At 38.8% G+C, this 16,960-nt stretch overlaps 1 protein-coding gene across 5 annotated transcripts in view; it reads left to right on the forward strand.

Annotated features, from left to right (window-relative positions):
• LOC115232565 (diacylglycerol kinase epsilon) overlaps positions 1-16,960 on the forward strand; it is a 119,534-nt gene that overhangs the window by 32,775 nt on the left and 69,799 nt on the right. For all 5 annotated transcript variants that reach the window (XM_036500216.1, XM_029802520.2, XM_029802521.2 and 2 more), the window contains one exon: positions 3,161-3,843. In XM_036500216.1, the coding sequence (XP_036356109.1) occupies positions 3,163-3,843 (681 nt within the window). In that variant the 5' untranslated portion in view covers positions 3,161-3,162. The remainder of the gene's footprint in view (positions 1-3,160; positions 3,844-16,960) is intronic.

Here is a 16,960-nt window from a genome sequence, read left to right on the forward strand (position 1 = left end):
ATCAACGCAGCAAAGTACGTTGAAATAGTACGGGATACCTCTTTGGTGGCAAGGAGTACGTGCTCCAGCAGGACAACGCGCCTTCCCACACAGCCAAGCGCACAACCAGTTTCTTCAAGGACCATGGGGTGACGGTTATGGACTGGCCTGGCCAGTCACCTGACCTGAACCCTATTGAGAACCTCTGGAGTCGATTGGGTAGGGATTTGAATGTGCAGCAATACAGGAACCGACGCGAGCTGTTTGGGGCACTTCTTGCTGCATGGGGGGGGGCATCCCTGCACAGTACCTGCAGGTACTCATAGACAGCATGCCGACCCGCGTAGCAGCTGTCATTGCTGCCAAAGGAGGAGCAACAAGATATTGACTAAATTTCACGATTAATAACAATTATGTGGTGTGCTGGGATATGTTTTAATAAATTTTTGATTAAAAATGAGTTTGTTTCTGATAATAAGTTAATTAAATTAAGAAAATGTAAGAAAATGTAGAAATTTGAGAAGTGGTAATTAATTTCCGACGCAAGTGTATATATATATAGTGGTATAAATATCAACACAATTATTTCTCCTTCCTTTTTTTTTTTCCTCTTCTCCTTTCTTACCTTCTCCAAACTCACAGACACCCACACACACACACACATGCACACACACACACCTCCACAAAACGATAGTAAAGAGAATTCTTCTGCTCTAAACTAAAAAAAAACCATTTGACCAGTGGCCATAAAAAGTACCCATTACACTCTTGGAGTGGTTGGCATTAGGAGGGGCATTCAGTCGTAGAAACCATGCCAAATCAGACTGGAACCTGGTGCAGAACCTCTAGCTTACCAGTTCTAGTCAAACCATCTAACTCATGCCAGCATGGAAAGCAGACATCAAATGATGATGATGATGGTGATGATGATGAGACCCTGACAGAACAGATCTAGTTATTAAGAGGTGACTCCATACTCTCCAAAGCTCCAGAACTCCTGAACTGGAGTCTCACCACAGAATGCAGCTTAATGTCATACCCAAGACACCATCAGCCCCTCTATAACAAAATGCTTGTGCTTATCCCTCTATCATAATTTAGCCTTTCAACACCTGGTGTACAGCCATTAATCTTTGCCTTCTCCTCCCAAGTACTTGTTTATTGTGGGACCTTTTTTTCTCTTATGTCTTGCAAGGAACACAACACTTTATTAGTACTGGTGGCATGAAACAACACCCAGTACATCCTGTAAAGTGGTTGACGTTAGGAAGGGTATGCAACTGTAGAAACCATACCAAAGATAACACTAGAGCTTGATGCAGTCCTACAGCACACCAGTTCCCTGTCAAACTGTCCTGCCCATGCTAGCATGGAAAGTAGATGTTGGTAGTGATGACAATGATGATGTGATCCATAACAGCATTAGCTGTGTGTCCAAAGTCTTGAAATAAACTTGGATGTGCTGGTGCATTTGTAGACTCACTACACAAGGGTATTTGGTACTACCAATATCTGAGCAGGAGGACAAAGTTTTGGGTCTTCAGGTCTCTGGTCCCCCCTCTCTTGCTTTTTAGTTGCAAAACCTGGAAACTGTCTGGAGCCCTTAGGAGCTGCCTGAACTCCTTTGGTTCCAGGCTGCTTAACAAGAGTATGGATTACCATTGGTTAGATTTTCTGTTCAGCCAACAACTATATTCAGAAACTGGGATGTATCCTATTACATGTATGATTAAGGATCATCAGCTTAGACTGTTTGGTCATATTTTCAACTTTCTGAGTTGACATCCTGTGCACCTTGTTCCCTTCTCTGAAGATCTGACTGGTCAGCCATATGCCACAATGGCCACTGTGGATGCAGAGGTATCTTGTGGAGATAGGGACTAACTGGGAAACTGCATGGAGCATAGTCCAGGGCAACACAAGCAAATACCAACTAATGATGGATACAGCAACACCCTGCAACAGTGCATTTCCCCATACCTGACTTGATTTTAAAATAGGAAATTTGTATAATAAAAATGAGAGGTGGCCTCAGGTGCATTGGTATCAAAAAGATTCAATAGCTTTCAGAGACTATAATGTAACAAAAATAAATAAAAATAACTGCAATAAAATAATTATAGCAGATCATTATGATTATTGTTTAGAATCATTTTTATTATGGATTGAATGGTAGTTACCATTTGTATAATAATATTATTACTTGTGACCATCTTTTGTCATATAAATGGCTCAGCATCCTCAATATTTCTTCTTCAGGCTTCTACTGGCAGCATACTACATATTTTCATCTCATTATCTATTTGTACATCATATGTACATATCAACATAGTGGCTTTAAACACATTAACTACATTCATTTACCAAGTGTGGACTCCATGTTTCATGTAGATGAACATTGGACATCCAATGTCTCCATTTTTAGCACCTTTCTTTCTCATCTTTTTGCAGATATCACCCATTTTGGTCCTATATACTACTACCATGCAGCATCACATTAATTATACATTCTTCATACCATCCACTTTTTCTTGAGACATCCCCTTTTTGACAAGTAACTACCTCCTAAACATCCACTTCTTTCTTACTTGAGTTATTGATATTTCCACTCCATCAATCTCTGCTAATTGGTATTAATTATGGAGTCAATACAACAATTTCTCTACTACCTTCTACTTTCTCCCTCTAAACATTATCTCTTGAAGTTTGAAAATAAATAAAGTTGTTCTTAAAAAAATTTCAGAACAAAAAGTGATTTGAGTTTAATTCTTTAGTATTTATACAGGCCCAAATATTCTACCTGCTTTATGTTCAAGCTTGTCAAATATGGCCTCTCACATTAATCCTACAATATCATTCTAAAAATTAATAGTTACTTCATCAAAATCTCAAAGCAACAAGATAATACAAAAATTAATTCAAAACATGTGAATAAATATTACTTTTGACAATAATGTGAACACTAAAGGGTTAATTAAAATGTGCATTTTCCTTGTAAGCAGGAGAATGTATTTGTGTGCATTGTATGTGTTTTCATGTATGTAATTATGTAATGTATTTGAGTGCATGTGTGTATGTATGTAAGCTCCTGAAAGTAATTTTGTTAAAAGATTTCCTGCACTGTAGTGTATAATATTGAAAGCATGGAAATTTTACACTCTTTTATCTTTGTCTAATATAGGAATGGAACTGCTCTTTATCAGAGAAGCCATGTATATGGTTCTTACTATCATCTTAGGGCTGGTCATTGCACGCGTGTACCGAAGGCGGCGATATAAACACTACGAAGTGCGAGTGCGTGATGTAAGCAAAGGTCATCGTTGGATGATGGTCAGCATCTTCCTCAAACCAACGTACTGTGTCATAAGCCAGAACAGAATTAGTGATGGTGCACAATGTCATTCCTGCAGTATTTGTGTTGATGCTGCCAACATGAAGGTAGCCAATCAAAAAATTCCTTGCAAGCCCCTCTCAGTGAAAAGCATGTTCACACATCATCAATGGGGGCATGGCAACTTGCCCTTGTATAGTATCTGTTATATTTGCAACGAGCCTTGCAATAACCAGCTGCAACTTTGTGATTACATCTGCTCTTGGTGCCAACGCTGTGTCCATACTGAATGTTTCACACACTGTAAAAAAGAATGTGATCTTGGTCCTTACAAAACAGTGATTGTACCTCCACATTGTGTCACCCTTAAGTGGGTTGGTTTGAAAGGCAGGCAGCACCTTATTGTGGACTCAGTGAAGAGACCAAATATAGTGAACTGGAGCCCACTTATTGTCATTGCCAACCGAAAGAGTGGTAACAATGATGGGGAAAGCATCTTACAAGCATTTCGTTCCTATCTGAATCCTGCACAGGTAAGACAATTTCTCATTTTTTCTCTTTCATTTATTTTCTTCAGTTCATGCATTTCACTCATTGCCTATTCTAGAGTACTACCTTCAAGATTATTTTAGTTGATCTATGTCTATCAACCTGCATTGTGTAGTTAGTGTACAGTTGTGTATATGGGTGAGTATGATTAGTGCACAGTTGTGTACAGTTAATGTATAACTAGCATGCTATCAGTGTATGGTTACCATACAGTTAGTATATGGTTAAAGTACTTTCCTGCATGAGATTTCTCTTTCATCTGATTTCTGTCATGAAGTCGGAACAGAGTACCAGTTGTTGAAAGATTCATGGTCAGGTACTAGAAAACATTTTAAAACCAATTCTTTTTCTCATTGTCTCAATATTTCAAAGTGTTCATAATTATTTGTAATTATTTGATAACAGCAGTTAATCCAAAGCTGCAGCTGTGGAAGTTAGCATGATATTAACTCCAGTTGATTCCATGTATTGATAGTAAAGATATTTAACATTCCAATGTCGGTTAATATAGGGCGTGACAAATATCGGAAAATCAAAAAAAAAATGTGTGTAATAGGTGTAAAACAACTTCCTATGAACGAATATGAAAAAAAAAATTCGCGCACGCGAAAGGGGGGTGGGGGAGAGTCCTCGGAAAATTCACATCGGGAAGTTCCGAAAGCGTCTGAGGGGCTGACCCGGGCACCAAAACAAAAAAAAAATTGTGTAATATGTGTAAAACAACTTGCTCTAAACGAATATGAAAAAAAAAATTCGCTCTCGAGAAAGAGGGGTGGGGGAGAGGCCTCGGAAAATTTATGTCGGGAATTTCCGAAAGCGTCTGAACCGGGCACAAAAACAAAAACAAAAACAGCGTAATAGGTGTAAAAAAAATTGCTCTAAACGACTATCATGAAAAAAATGCGCGCTCGCGAAAGGGGGGTGGGGGAGAGGCTTCGGAAATTCACACATGAATCATAAACTCCGTATTTTTGTACATATTTCGCAAAAAAAAAAATAATAAAGAGAAGAAATTCTGGAAAAAGTGAAGAAATGTTGGATCTCTGCCATGTGAATCAAAATACGTGTCAGAAACATCTTGAAATACTACAGAAATTATGTTACGAAAATGATAATGTATACATACCTCTTTGAGTGGTCCATCGACAGTGTTGATAAAGAAATGAGATGGGTTGCGTTTGGAGGAAAAAATTATCGCGGGCCAGGATAAAGACTTGCTGCTGCCAATAAGAATATGTGTATTCTCTTGGCAGCAGGTCTGATGCTGTCCAAAAAAAGGAACTTCGCCATGTATTGTTTTAGGTAACAGGCACGAATGCCTGGGCGAACAACCGATTTCTTCACTGACCCCCACAATCTCTCTATTGTCTGCGTGTGCACCGACGTGTTTGTCGGATCCACAAAGTTTTCGCTGTGGTTGACGCGGAAGTGAGTATACCCGATATTTCCAAGAGAGTTATAAGCACCCCAAGAATCACTATATACTACCGACCCTTGGCGTATATATCGGGTAATTAAGGGGATCAGTGTGGCGGCATCTCGCCTTTCCTCTTCACCACACTCAGATGAAAGAGGTATCAAAAATTTCTTTTTGGCTACCCGCTCGATTCCACCGAAGAGCCAGATAGTTTTTGTCAGTCTTCCTCGATTGTATTTCCTCCTTACAATAACAGATTCGTCGATCTCCACTTCAACTCCTGGTCCACCGATTTGGTCCTGGTAATTCTCTACCCAATGTTGACAAACCTCGGAGCAGAAGGATCGCCAATCGATTGAGGTCGAATACGAAATTTTCAAATTTTCAACGGCTAATGAGTGCGACCAACCGTCTATGAGGAAGTAATTTACAAATAACAAGATTTGACCTGGTGATAGCTGGCTCTTCCCCAAAAATGTATTGCTGTATAGGGATATTGAATATCGACATTGTGTTGGCCGTTGCCTTCGACGGCGAACAGTCCTTCCACATCGGAAGATGTTTGTATTTCCTTGCAATGTACATGGTAAATTGCATCTAGGGCAGTCAACTGTGCGGGGAATGATATTATGTTTTCGAAAAAAATCCAATGCCTCAATGTCATTAGTAAATCGGCGAATCCCATCCTGTAATGTTAATTCACATGAATTGCAAAGGGCCACTCTCTATCATAAAACTTAACGCTTGTGTATCTACGACTGAAATGAATATATGAACTTGTTCTGTACCAAGGAGCGGGAAATCCTCCACACCAGAAGAATGGATGAGTAAACACTGGTCAATGAAAGGTCAGTCTTTTGTCTAAGAACAGTTGTTTACAAGACGATAGTTGGTACCAAGTTCTATTCAAGAAAGGTCAGTCTTTTGTCTAAGAACAGTTGTTTACAAGACGATAGTTGGTAACAAGTTCTATTCAAGACAAAAGACTGACCTTTCATTGACCAGTGTTTACTCATCCATTCTTCTGGTGTGGAGGATTTCCCGCTCCTTGGTACAGAACAAGTTCATATATTCATTTCAGTCGTAGATACACAAGCGTTAAGTTTTATCCTGGCCCGCGATAATTTTTTCCTCCAAACGCAACCCATCTCATTTCTTTATCAACACTGTCGATGGACCACTCAAAGAGGTATGTATACATTATCATTTTCGTAACATAATTTCTGTAGTATTTCAAGATGTTTCTGACACGTATTTTGATTCACATGGCAGAGATCCAACATTTCTTCACTTTTTCCAGAATTTCTTCTCTTTATTTTTTTTTTTTTGCGAAATATGTACAAAAATACGGAGTTTATGATTCATGTATGAATTTCCGAAGCCTCTCCCCCACCCCTCTTTCTCGAGAGCGCATTTTTTTTTTCATATTCGTTTAGAGCAAGTTGTTTTACACATATTACACTATTTCAGAATTTCTTCTCTTTATTATTTTTTTTTTTTTGCGAAATATGTACAAAAATACGGAGTTTATGATTCATGTGTGAATTTCCGAAGCCTCTCCCCCACCCCCCTTTCGCGAGCGCGCATTTTTTTCATGATAGTCGTTTAGAGCAATTTTTTTTACACCTATTACGCTGTTTTTGTTTTTGTTTTTGTGCCCGGTTCAGACGCTTTCGGAAATTCCCGACATAAATTTTCCGAGGCCTCTCCCCCACCCCTCTTTCTCGAGAGCGAATTTTTTTTTTCATATTCGTTTAGAGCAAGTTGTTTTACACATATTACACAATTTTTTTTTTGTTTTGGTGCCCGGGTCAGCCCCTCAGACGCTTTCGGAACTTCCCGATGTGAATTTTCCGAGGCCTCTCCCCCACCCCCCTTTCGCGTGCGCGAATTTTTTTTTTCATATTCGTTCATAGGAAGTTGTTTTACACCTATTACACACATTTTTTTTTTGATTTTCCGATATTTGTCACGCCCTATATTAACCCCAATGTCTCGGTAATTTATCTCACTATAAATATAGCCAGTTTATTGGAGAGCTAGACACATTTCGTCCTTCTAAGTAGAAGTACTGCATAATTAATGAGGGTTTCAAACCCTAACAGAAATCTATCTTAGACAGATTTTGATTACTTGAATCAAATGATCTATGTGTGTGTGTGAGACTTTCATGACTTTCTTGAACTGTGGGAGTGTGTGTATGGTGTAGTGTGTTGGCAAGGTCTCTTGATAATGTCAAGCTGACACATGTTGCTCTTATTGATATCAACTAACCAGCTCTGATTTTTTCAGGTTTTTTCTTCATTTATGTCTTTTTATTCATTTTTTTACCAATTCAGTTGCATTGACTATTGTGGCTGTTTCTATAGGTCACTGACTATTATTATTCAACTTCACTCAGATTTGGTCTTCTTTGTGGTAGAATTTACATGGGTAGCAGGTTACTACCTGTAACCTTAGATATCCACAAGCTTTCAGTAATCTTTCAAATGCATAAAATCCTCCTGATAATCTTTCCTGTTCCTAAGAGGCAAACTTTCTGTAGAAGCTCTTCAGGACAGTCCATTCCTGTCTCCTTCCTAATTACAGGCAAGACCTTAATAGTTTTCATGTTCTAAATTCTCACAGTTTCAAATTTTAAGGGATTGTATATTTTTAATTTTTCATCTTCTTTCTTTACAATCCTAAAATCAGACATGATGGATCAGTCAGCAAGCAAATTCACTTTTCCCTATATATTATTTTTATATCTGGTTTATCATTTTCTAGCTCCTTATCTGTTTGAATAGAAAATCCCATAAAATTTTGCATATTCTCCTTGAGCCAGCTTGAGACATTCTACATTCTTTCATTCCAAATTCCACATACTCTACATTTTGCTGACACCTTCTCCCCATTACACATATTTTTTCAAGTTGTTTATCTTTAACACGTAATCTTGAGGCTCTCTGTTTCTTTTTTCAGTTGCCCTTTTTTCAACCAAGTCCAGAACTTTGTTCTATATACTTCTTCAGTCACTTTCCAAAACTAACCATGCAAAGATTTTTCTTTAATGTGTTTAAAATACTTTCTTTAAATTTCATTCTTGCTCTTTTCTCCTATTCCACACTTGATCACCTGCTTCTTATTCACTATCTTCAGTAATTTCTCTCAGCTGTTCTATAAATATTCCTTTCAATCTGTCACACTCTTCCACAGCAATTAAACCTGTTCCACTCTGGTCTCTCAAGTACAACTGGTTGATATCAGTTTTTGGATGATGGGCTTCTTTCATAGTCAGCAGCTTTCTAGTTTTTCTGTCAAGTTTCTGTATGTTGTTTTTCGTCCAATCTACAATTCATGCTCCATTTTTTGCTTCAGTAACATTTTTTGAATTCAGCTTTTACTGTAATATTTTCCTTACTCCCCTTACTTGTAATTTGCTTCATCTCTTCATGTTTTATTTCATCTGCCTCCAATATTCCCAAATACTTACACTACTGTCCTTCTTCTACTGCTTTCATTGTTTGCCCATTTGGTATCCTTCAAATCTTTCTCATTTCATTATCAATATAGCACATTTTTCAATCCTGAATTCCAAACCTATATCATTTGAAAAACTGTGAGCAGTTTGTACTAGACTTTTCAGCTGCACCTCAGTTTATGCATAAAGCTTTATATCATCCATAAAAAGGAGATGATTTATCTGACCATACTCTTTTCCCAAATCATGAGCTATTTTAACTTCTCATAACATCAAACTTAGTGATATCATGGCCAATACAAATAATAATGGACATAAGCCGTGAGGACCAAAGACTGGGGGTGTTTCGCGTTGCAAGACAGTGTGTGAGAGAGAATCGTGATGTGGTAGGAGAGAAATGTGTTCGCATGGAAGATGGTTCACTTGCGCTAAATGAGGATGCAAAGAGAGAGGTTTGGAGACGCCACTATGAAAGGTTGCTGAATAAAGAAAATGAATGGGATAAAGAGAGTCTGCCGAATGTCGAACCAACAGAGGGACCTGCTATCTGAGTTGACAGTTCCTTGGTAGTTAAGGCAATTACAAGCATGAAGACAGGGAAAGCCCCAGGCCCATCAGGAATCATTGCAGAGATGCTCAAAATATCTGGTAGTATCGGCTATAGCCTAGTCACCCGTATAGTTAATCAGGTGATACATGAAGGAGTCATACCCAATGACTGGTGTAGCAGCATAATAGTCAACTGCTACAAAGGTAAAGGTGATGCCCTAGATACAAATAATTACAGAGGTATCAAGCTGTTGGATCAGGTAATGAAGGTTACGGAGGGGGTCATAGCCCAACTAATTAGAGAGAGAGAGTTAGCTTAGATGAGATGTAGTTTGGTTTCGTGCCAGGGAAAAGTACCACTGATGCTATATTCCTGGTAAGGCAGCTGCAGGAGAAATACCTAGCCAAAGACAAGCCCCAGTACCTGGCTTTTGTTGATGTGGAGAAAGCCTTCGACAGGGTCCCCCGATCCCTTATCTGGTGGTCAATGAGGAAACTAGGGATAGATGAATGGTTAGTGAGAGCTGTGCGAGCCATGTACAGGGACGCTGCTAGTAAGGTGAGGGTTGGCAACGAGTACAGTGAAGAATTTCGGGTAGTGGTAGGGGTCCACCAAGGCTCAGTCCTCAGCCCCCTCCTATTTATCATAGTCCTCCAGGCAATAACGGAGGAATTCAAGACAGGATGCCCCTGGGAGCTCATCTATACTGATGACCTTGCTCTAATTGCTGAGTCACTATCAGAACTGGAGAAGTTTCAGGTGTGGAAGCAAGGATTAGAATTGAAGCGCCTTAGAGTCAATCTAGCTAAAACCAAAGTCCTAATAAGTAGGAAGGTAGACAAATCACAAACGCCTTCAGGTAGATAGCCCTGCTCGATCTGTAGAAAAGGTGTAGGTAGAAACTCTATAAGATGCACCAAGTGTAAGCTATGGACACATAAGAGGTGCAGCAATGTCAAAGGAAGGCTAACTAGGAAGATAGTTTTTGTATGTGGCAGATGCTCAGGAGCAATAAACACTGAAAATGCTCTAAGACTAACTTCTACCACATTCCAGGGAGAAAAACTAGAAATAGTTGATAGCTTCCGTTACCTAGGTGACCAAGTCAGCTGCGGGGGCGAGTGTGCTGAAAGTATAACTGCTAGAGTAGGAATAGCTTGGGCAAAGTTCAGAGAGCTCTTACCTCTGCTGGTTACAAAAGGCCTCTCGCTCAGAGTAAAAGGCAGACTGCATGACGCGTGTGTAAGAACAGCCATGCTACATGGCAGTGAAACATGGGCCGTGACTACTGAGGATATGCGTAAGCTCGCAAGAAATGAAGCCAGTATGCTCCGATGGATGTGTAATGTCAGTATTCATACTCAACAGAGTGTAAGTACCTTGAGAGAAAAGCTGGACCTAAGAAGCATCAGATGTGGTGTGCAAGAGAGACGTTTGCGCTTGTATGGTCATGTGGCGAGAATGGATGAAGATAGTTGTGTGAAAAAGTGCAACACCCTAGCGGTTGAGGGAACCTGTGGAAGAGGCAGACCCAGGAAAACCTGGGACGAGGTGGTGAAGCACGACCTTCAAACTTTAGGTCTCACTGAGGAAATGACTAGAGACCGAGACCTTTGGAAGTATGCTGTGCGTGAGAAGACCCAGCAGGACAAGTGAGACCATAACCCGTGGCCTTCTACATGGGATGTAGCCAGCCCACTTAAGCATACCTTCCCTTCTTGGGACACAAAACTCTACTTGTGAAGACCTGTTGAGGCAAGTGAGAATCAGAATCGAAATCGATCAATGGAAATTGCAGCTGAGTTACCAGTGCCGGTGGCACGTAAGAGAACCATCCGAATGTGGCCATTGCCAGTGCCGTCCCGACTGGCCTCGTGCCGGTGGCACGTAAAAAGCACCATCCGTTCGTGGCCGTTGCCAGCGCCGCCCCGACTGGCCTCGTGCCGGTGGCACGTAAAAAGCTTCATCCATTCGTGGCCGTTGCCAGCCTCGCCTGGCCCCCGTGCCGGTGGCACGTAAAAAGCACCATCCGTTTGTGGCCATTTGCCAGACTCGTCTGGCACCACCATCCGTTCGTGGCCGTTGCCAGCGCCGCCCCGACTGGCCTCGTGCCAGTGGCACATAAAAAGCACCATCCGTTCATGGCCGTTGCCAGCCTCGCCTGGCCCCCGTGCCAGTGGCACATAAAAAGCACCATCCGATCATGGCCGTTTGCCAGACTTGTCTGGCACCTGTGCCGGTGGCACGTAAAAAGCACCCACTACACTCATGGAGTGGTTGGCGTTAGGAAGGGCATCCAACCATAGAAACATTGCCAGATCAAACTGGGCCTGGTGCAGCCTTCTGGCTTCCCAGACCCCAGTTGAACCGTCCAACCCGTGCTAGCATGGAAAGCGGACGCTAAACAATGATGATGATAAGCTATAACCACATCTGATACTTACTCTCCCAAGTCTTTGTTTTCCTCCTATCAATTTAGTATTCTAATGTTTCATACTTTCATTGACCTTTCCTGCCACTCCAAACATTCTCATTGTTTTACTTATTCAATTGTGCACCTACAATTTCTAATTATCATTTTATCAACTAATAATTAGTCTTTAGTTAACCTACTTTGCTCTATCCTTTCTGTCCCACTGGAAGTAAACTGTTACTTTCTAGGTGATTATATAACTTTTCCCCCCAAGACACCTGTTATAAACTTCCACACAAGTGGCAAAGAAGTTATAGGTCAAACAGCTGACAGCTATTTATCTTTTAAGGGCATCCTCAGGACATAACAACATTCATCCACTTGTCATCTAGGTCCCTGTTGTAACATGTCCCTGTTGTAAGCATTCATCAAGATGTGCAGCAATCCTTTCATGCAACAGTTGCAAGTTGTCTCTCTACCTGTGTTAGTCACTCAGCACTTTCTTTGTGTCTCACTGGCCTGTTCCAATGTTCTCAAAATACTTTACTTTCTTCTGCATCAGGAATCACTTCCTGATGTTGATCCCCCTTTGTTTCCTCAAAAAGACATCTTCTATTTGATTGAAACAGTCTATTCTTTTCAAAACCTTTACACTTAGCATCACATCTTTTCATGTACAGTAATACCTCACTTTACAAGGACCCACTTTATGAGGCCCTGGATTTATGAGTATTATTTTTCAGATCACTTTTGTATGGTGAGCTGAAATTTTTCAAGCACAAGATCCAAATTTTGAACAAAATGCAAAAATTTCTACTACCATAACAGATGCTTCTGCATGTTACCAAGAAATTTATAGAGAGCCCAAAAATGTTTCTTCTAAGCAAACAACTCTAGACTTATTTTTTAAAAAGAAATCTACAAGTCTGTCTATGAGTGCTTGTGAATTGACAATCATGTCTGCAAGTGATTGTGTGCACGAGTCTAGTGCAAGTGAAAGTGATTCAGAAAACAATTATAAAATTATTTTTTATTATAAATAATCTTGACGTTCTTTTTATTTTATGTAAAATATTCTTTACACTCTACTGTTGTTTTATTGCCATTTATTTACAAGCATTATAAATCTTATTGGTAAAATATTTTTCTGGGAATGAATTACAATTTATGATATTGCTACTGTGGGAAATTATTGCTCTGCTTTATGAGTTTTTGCTTTACAGTCACCAGGGACAAATCAAATTGTATATCAAGGTTTTACTGAACTTGTTTTGCAAGGTTTCTGATGTGAAATCGTGTGTTGAAATAGATATTGTTATGTTTGAGGGTGGTCATATTTTTGTCAATTAACCACATGCACTATATACTTGGTTTTCACTTCAACTTTATTATTATTCTTATTTTAGTGTCCTTTGTCTGAAATCTTTCATCACACATCCTACAACCTCTTCAGTGAGTCTCCATCCCATGCATCTCCTGTTCTGTTTAGTCCATTCTGTCTTTCTGTGGTTTCTTTTCAATTTGGCCTTTATGACAATTATTCATGTACTGTTTGCTTCCCCCTCTCTTCTAACCTGTATTGTTCATTCAATTTTCTGATTACAGCCTCATTCTTGAGTTCTCCTCTCATTATCCTATTTCATTGCCCCTGTTCTTTCTGTATCTTTTCCAACTTCATTCGTATTCCCTTCCTCCAGTTTGGAGCTTTCTTTTCCTTTCCTTTCTTTTCTTCAGCTGTCTTCTGCTTGTACTGTATTATGTCAGCTACAATATTAGCAGTAGCTATAGTTAGCTGATTTGTTTCACTAATGTTCTCAGTTTTAAAGCAAACTCAAAATGCCATTTACTTTACCTGTGTCTCTCCTTACTTTTCCTCTGTCCATATACCTTACATTTAGTGGCATTTCATTGTTCACACCAAACATTTTACCTTGCAACTTTTCTAGAAGCTCCCCTTCATCTTTCAAGTCTTGTTCAACATTTGTTGTCACCTGTCCAGCTAAATCACCTTCACTATTTACTTTTTCAGTGTTCTCAGGCACATAGTGATTTCCTTCTTTTCCATTTCTTCATCTCTTAGCCTTCCATTACCACTTTCTTTTACAGTTGTTTCACACTCTTACTGTTCATTTTATATTCTCTGAATTTCTTCAACTAATCCTATAATCCAATCATTTATATGAATTGCCCTTGCCTCGTCTGTTAATTGTTGGAAGGAAAATTCAAAAACTCTCTTTTCATCCCATATTCTCTTCATTCATTTTGTGAAACCTCTTCTATTTAGCTTACTTCTCAGCCAACATTCAACCACAATCTTGTTTACCTCTCTTTCCCATTTCATTTTCCTCTCACTGCACTTTTGACTTTGATTTTGATCCTGATTGATGACTTAATGACAGCCTGCCAAAGCTGCTTGATCAGAAAATGACTTACCTGCCACATGCAGCTCCCCCACTGTTAACAGTTCCAGTCCCATTGACACAGTTATTATTATTACTTAAATATGCCATCACTCATTTTGATGTAGCATACATAAGGTTGTGCAATCACCAGTATTTTTATTGTGACACCATCACTAGGTGGATTGCCATCCAAGGCTCAATGAGTCCACAGCTACCCTCATATATGCTCTGATGGATGGCTGTTGACTTCTATGAGTTTATCCACCCTTTGATGAGTCTTGTTTTTCTTCCTGCAGAGTATCCAACTATCACCCTCCTCACCAAGCACATTTAGTGGGTTTGCCAGTTTAGTCACTGAGAACCCAACTATTATTGTGTTTATTTTAAACCTAATTACAGCATACACTCACCAACACTGGAAGTTCACTCGATACTCCCTCCAGACCAACACAATAAGGCAAGTACAAAATATACAACAGATAGTCCCCATCTTCACCAATTCCCTCCATTACTGCTTGGTCTTACACATTTAACTTCATTTTCATTATTTTTATTATCATTCTAGTTGTAATAATTATTATTACCATGCTCATCACTACTACTCTCATTATTTTTACTAACATTACCATTTTTACTATCACTATCACTGCAATTTCACCATTACTATCACTATCATCTTTCCCACAGCCGCAATAAAAATTTCCAGTATAGGTGGCAGTGGTGGGATTGTGTGGGCACATCACAGAAATGCAAGCAAGTTATTATAATTATTTTTGAGTAATCTTATTTTTATCATGTGCTTTCACTGCCCTACTGAGCACAGTTCTGTGTGCCTTCAATATGAGCTGTGGTTTGTTTTGATTTTGTTATTTTCACTGTATTGAAAGTACTTTATGTAAGATGAGCTCAATGCCTAGTAGTGCTATTTTCTGTATGTTACATGTATTCATAAGTCCTGGTGTTTGGTTATGTATTTGTATTTTTTTTTGTTCATACCTAATGCACCTATTATTACGGGGATTATTTCTGTTTTTAGGCTCCACATTCAGGTTATCACTATTTCCAGATTTTTGTATTTTGAGTTTCTCTGTTTCTTTTAGAGATACATTGTCATCTGTTGGGATTGATACATTGATTAGAAAGCATTATTTTTTTTTAATGATCTCTGACAACTACATCCAGCCTATTAGCCTTGATCTCTCTATCTGTGAATTGACATATCCCAGAGAATTGTTGCTTTGTCATTTTCTGTGATCTTTTCTGGGAGATGCATATACCATCTTTTTTCTGTTGTCATTCCATAGTATTGACGTAGCTTCCAGTGTATATAGGTCCCAAGTATGCATATCTGTGGGTATATTCCTTCTTAGTCAGAACTGGGTAGTCAGAGACAATATGATTTATTGTTTCTTGCCCATCACCACATATTCTGCAATTATTTGTTGTATTTTTCTTCATTATATGCTTCTGATAGAGAGGCTTTGATCTTGTGCTGCAATTAAAAATCCTTCAGTCTTCGCCTTGAGTTTTGAGTTTCTCAATCATTGTTGGGATTTTATTTTGTTTATTTCTTTTCTGTTTAGCTTATCCCAATATTTGCCTTGTAAGGACTTTTCTTCTTATTGTTTTATCATGGTATTTTGTTGTCCCAGTTTTAGTTTAGACTAGCAGTATAACCCGGCCTTACCCAGGATTAAGTTACGATTATTAAGCTAATCAAGTTCTTTATTTCAAACCCAACTAAGTAATATCGACTCTCAACAAAACACTTTATTACTCGGCATAAAATAAAAACAAAACTCTTTTGCACCCAAAGTAATGTGTGTGAGAGAGGGGGAAGAAAGATGAACGATTTAAAATAAATATATTGTAATTGTTGTGTGAGAAAGTATATATACTATGATTATAAAATATAATGTCTTTCAAAAACATCCTGAATTTGAACACTATATCTCATGTTTAAGAAAAAATAAAACATTTTACATTTTATTTTTTATGAACGTCGTCACTTACTCTCTATCTCTCACTTTGTCTTTCCCTTTTTTTTGCTTAGACACCGTGAAACTCTCTTCCCCTTTTCTTTATCTTGTTTTTTTTGTTAGACACCGTCAAAAAGCTATGGCTGAAAATGGATTTTTATGAACGTCGTCACCTACTCTCTCTCACTTTGTCTTTCCCGTGAAACTCTCTTCCACTTTCCTTTATCTTGTTTTTTTGTTAGACGCCGTCAAAAAGCTATGGCTGATATTTTTTATGGCTAAAAGTTATGGCTGAAAATAGAATTTCACCACTATCTGTGGGTGCCTCGGGAAAAAAATAAGTTGACAAAACCCAGATAGGATGTTGACGAATGTCCTCCTAAAATTTGAGCAACATGCGTGCTAATTTGTGGATGTGCATAAACTACAATCATGTACACACACATCTTGCCTTATATATATACAGATTTCAGGTGTTTTTTAGCTTTTGTTGTTTGTTCTCTTGCTTCATAGCTGTCATTTACTATGGCTTCTTGTATCATTCAGCTTCCTTAAATACAGAAGACAGAAAATATTATTATCATTATTATTATTATTGAAGGAAGCTTTACTTCTTAGACTAACATTTTTGTGCACAATGTTGTTAAACCTCTGTTAATAACACCGTATGCAAGTCCTTTTCATTTTCTTTCATGCATGGATAAATTTTTCACTATAGACTTTAATGGCCATAAAGACACTATATCACTGGATAGACTAAAAAAGGCCTTCATAGAGAAAACTGTCCCTGTTCCCACTGCAGATGATACACACACAGCCTGCACACCCACCTTCACATTCCATTACTACCATTGGGATCAATCAGGTACCGGACAAG

This window comes from Octopus sinensis, linkage group LG2 (genome assembly GCF_006345805.1).
Source record: "Octopus sinensis linkage group LG2, ASM634580v1, whole genome shotgun sequence".
In the NCBI taxonomy this organism is placed as follows: Eukaryota; Metazoa; Mollusca; class Cephalopoda; order Octopoda; family Octopodidae; genus Octopus; species Octopus sinensis.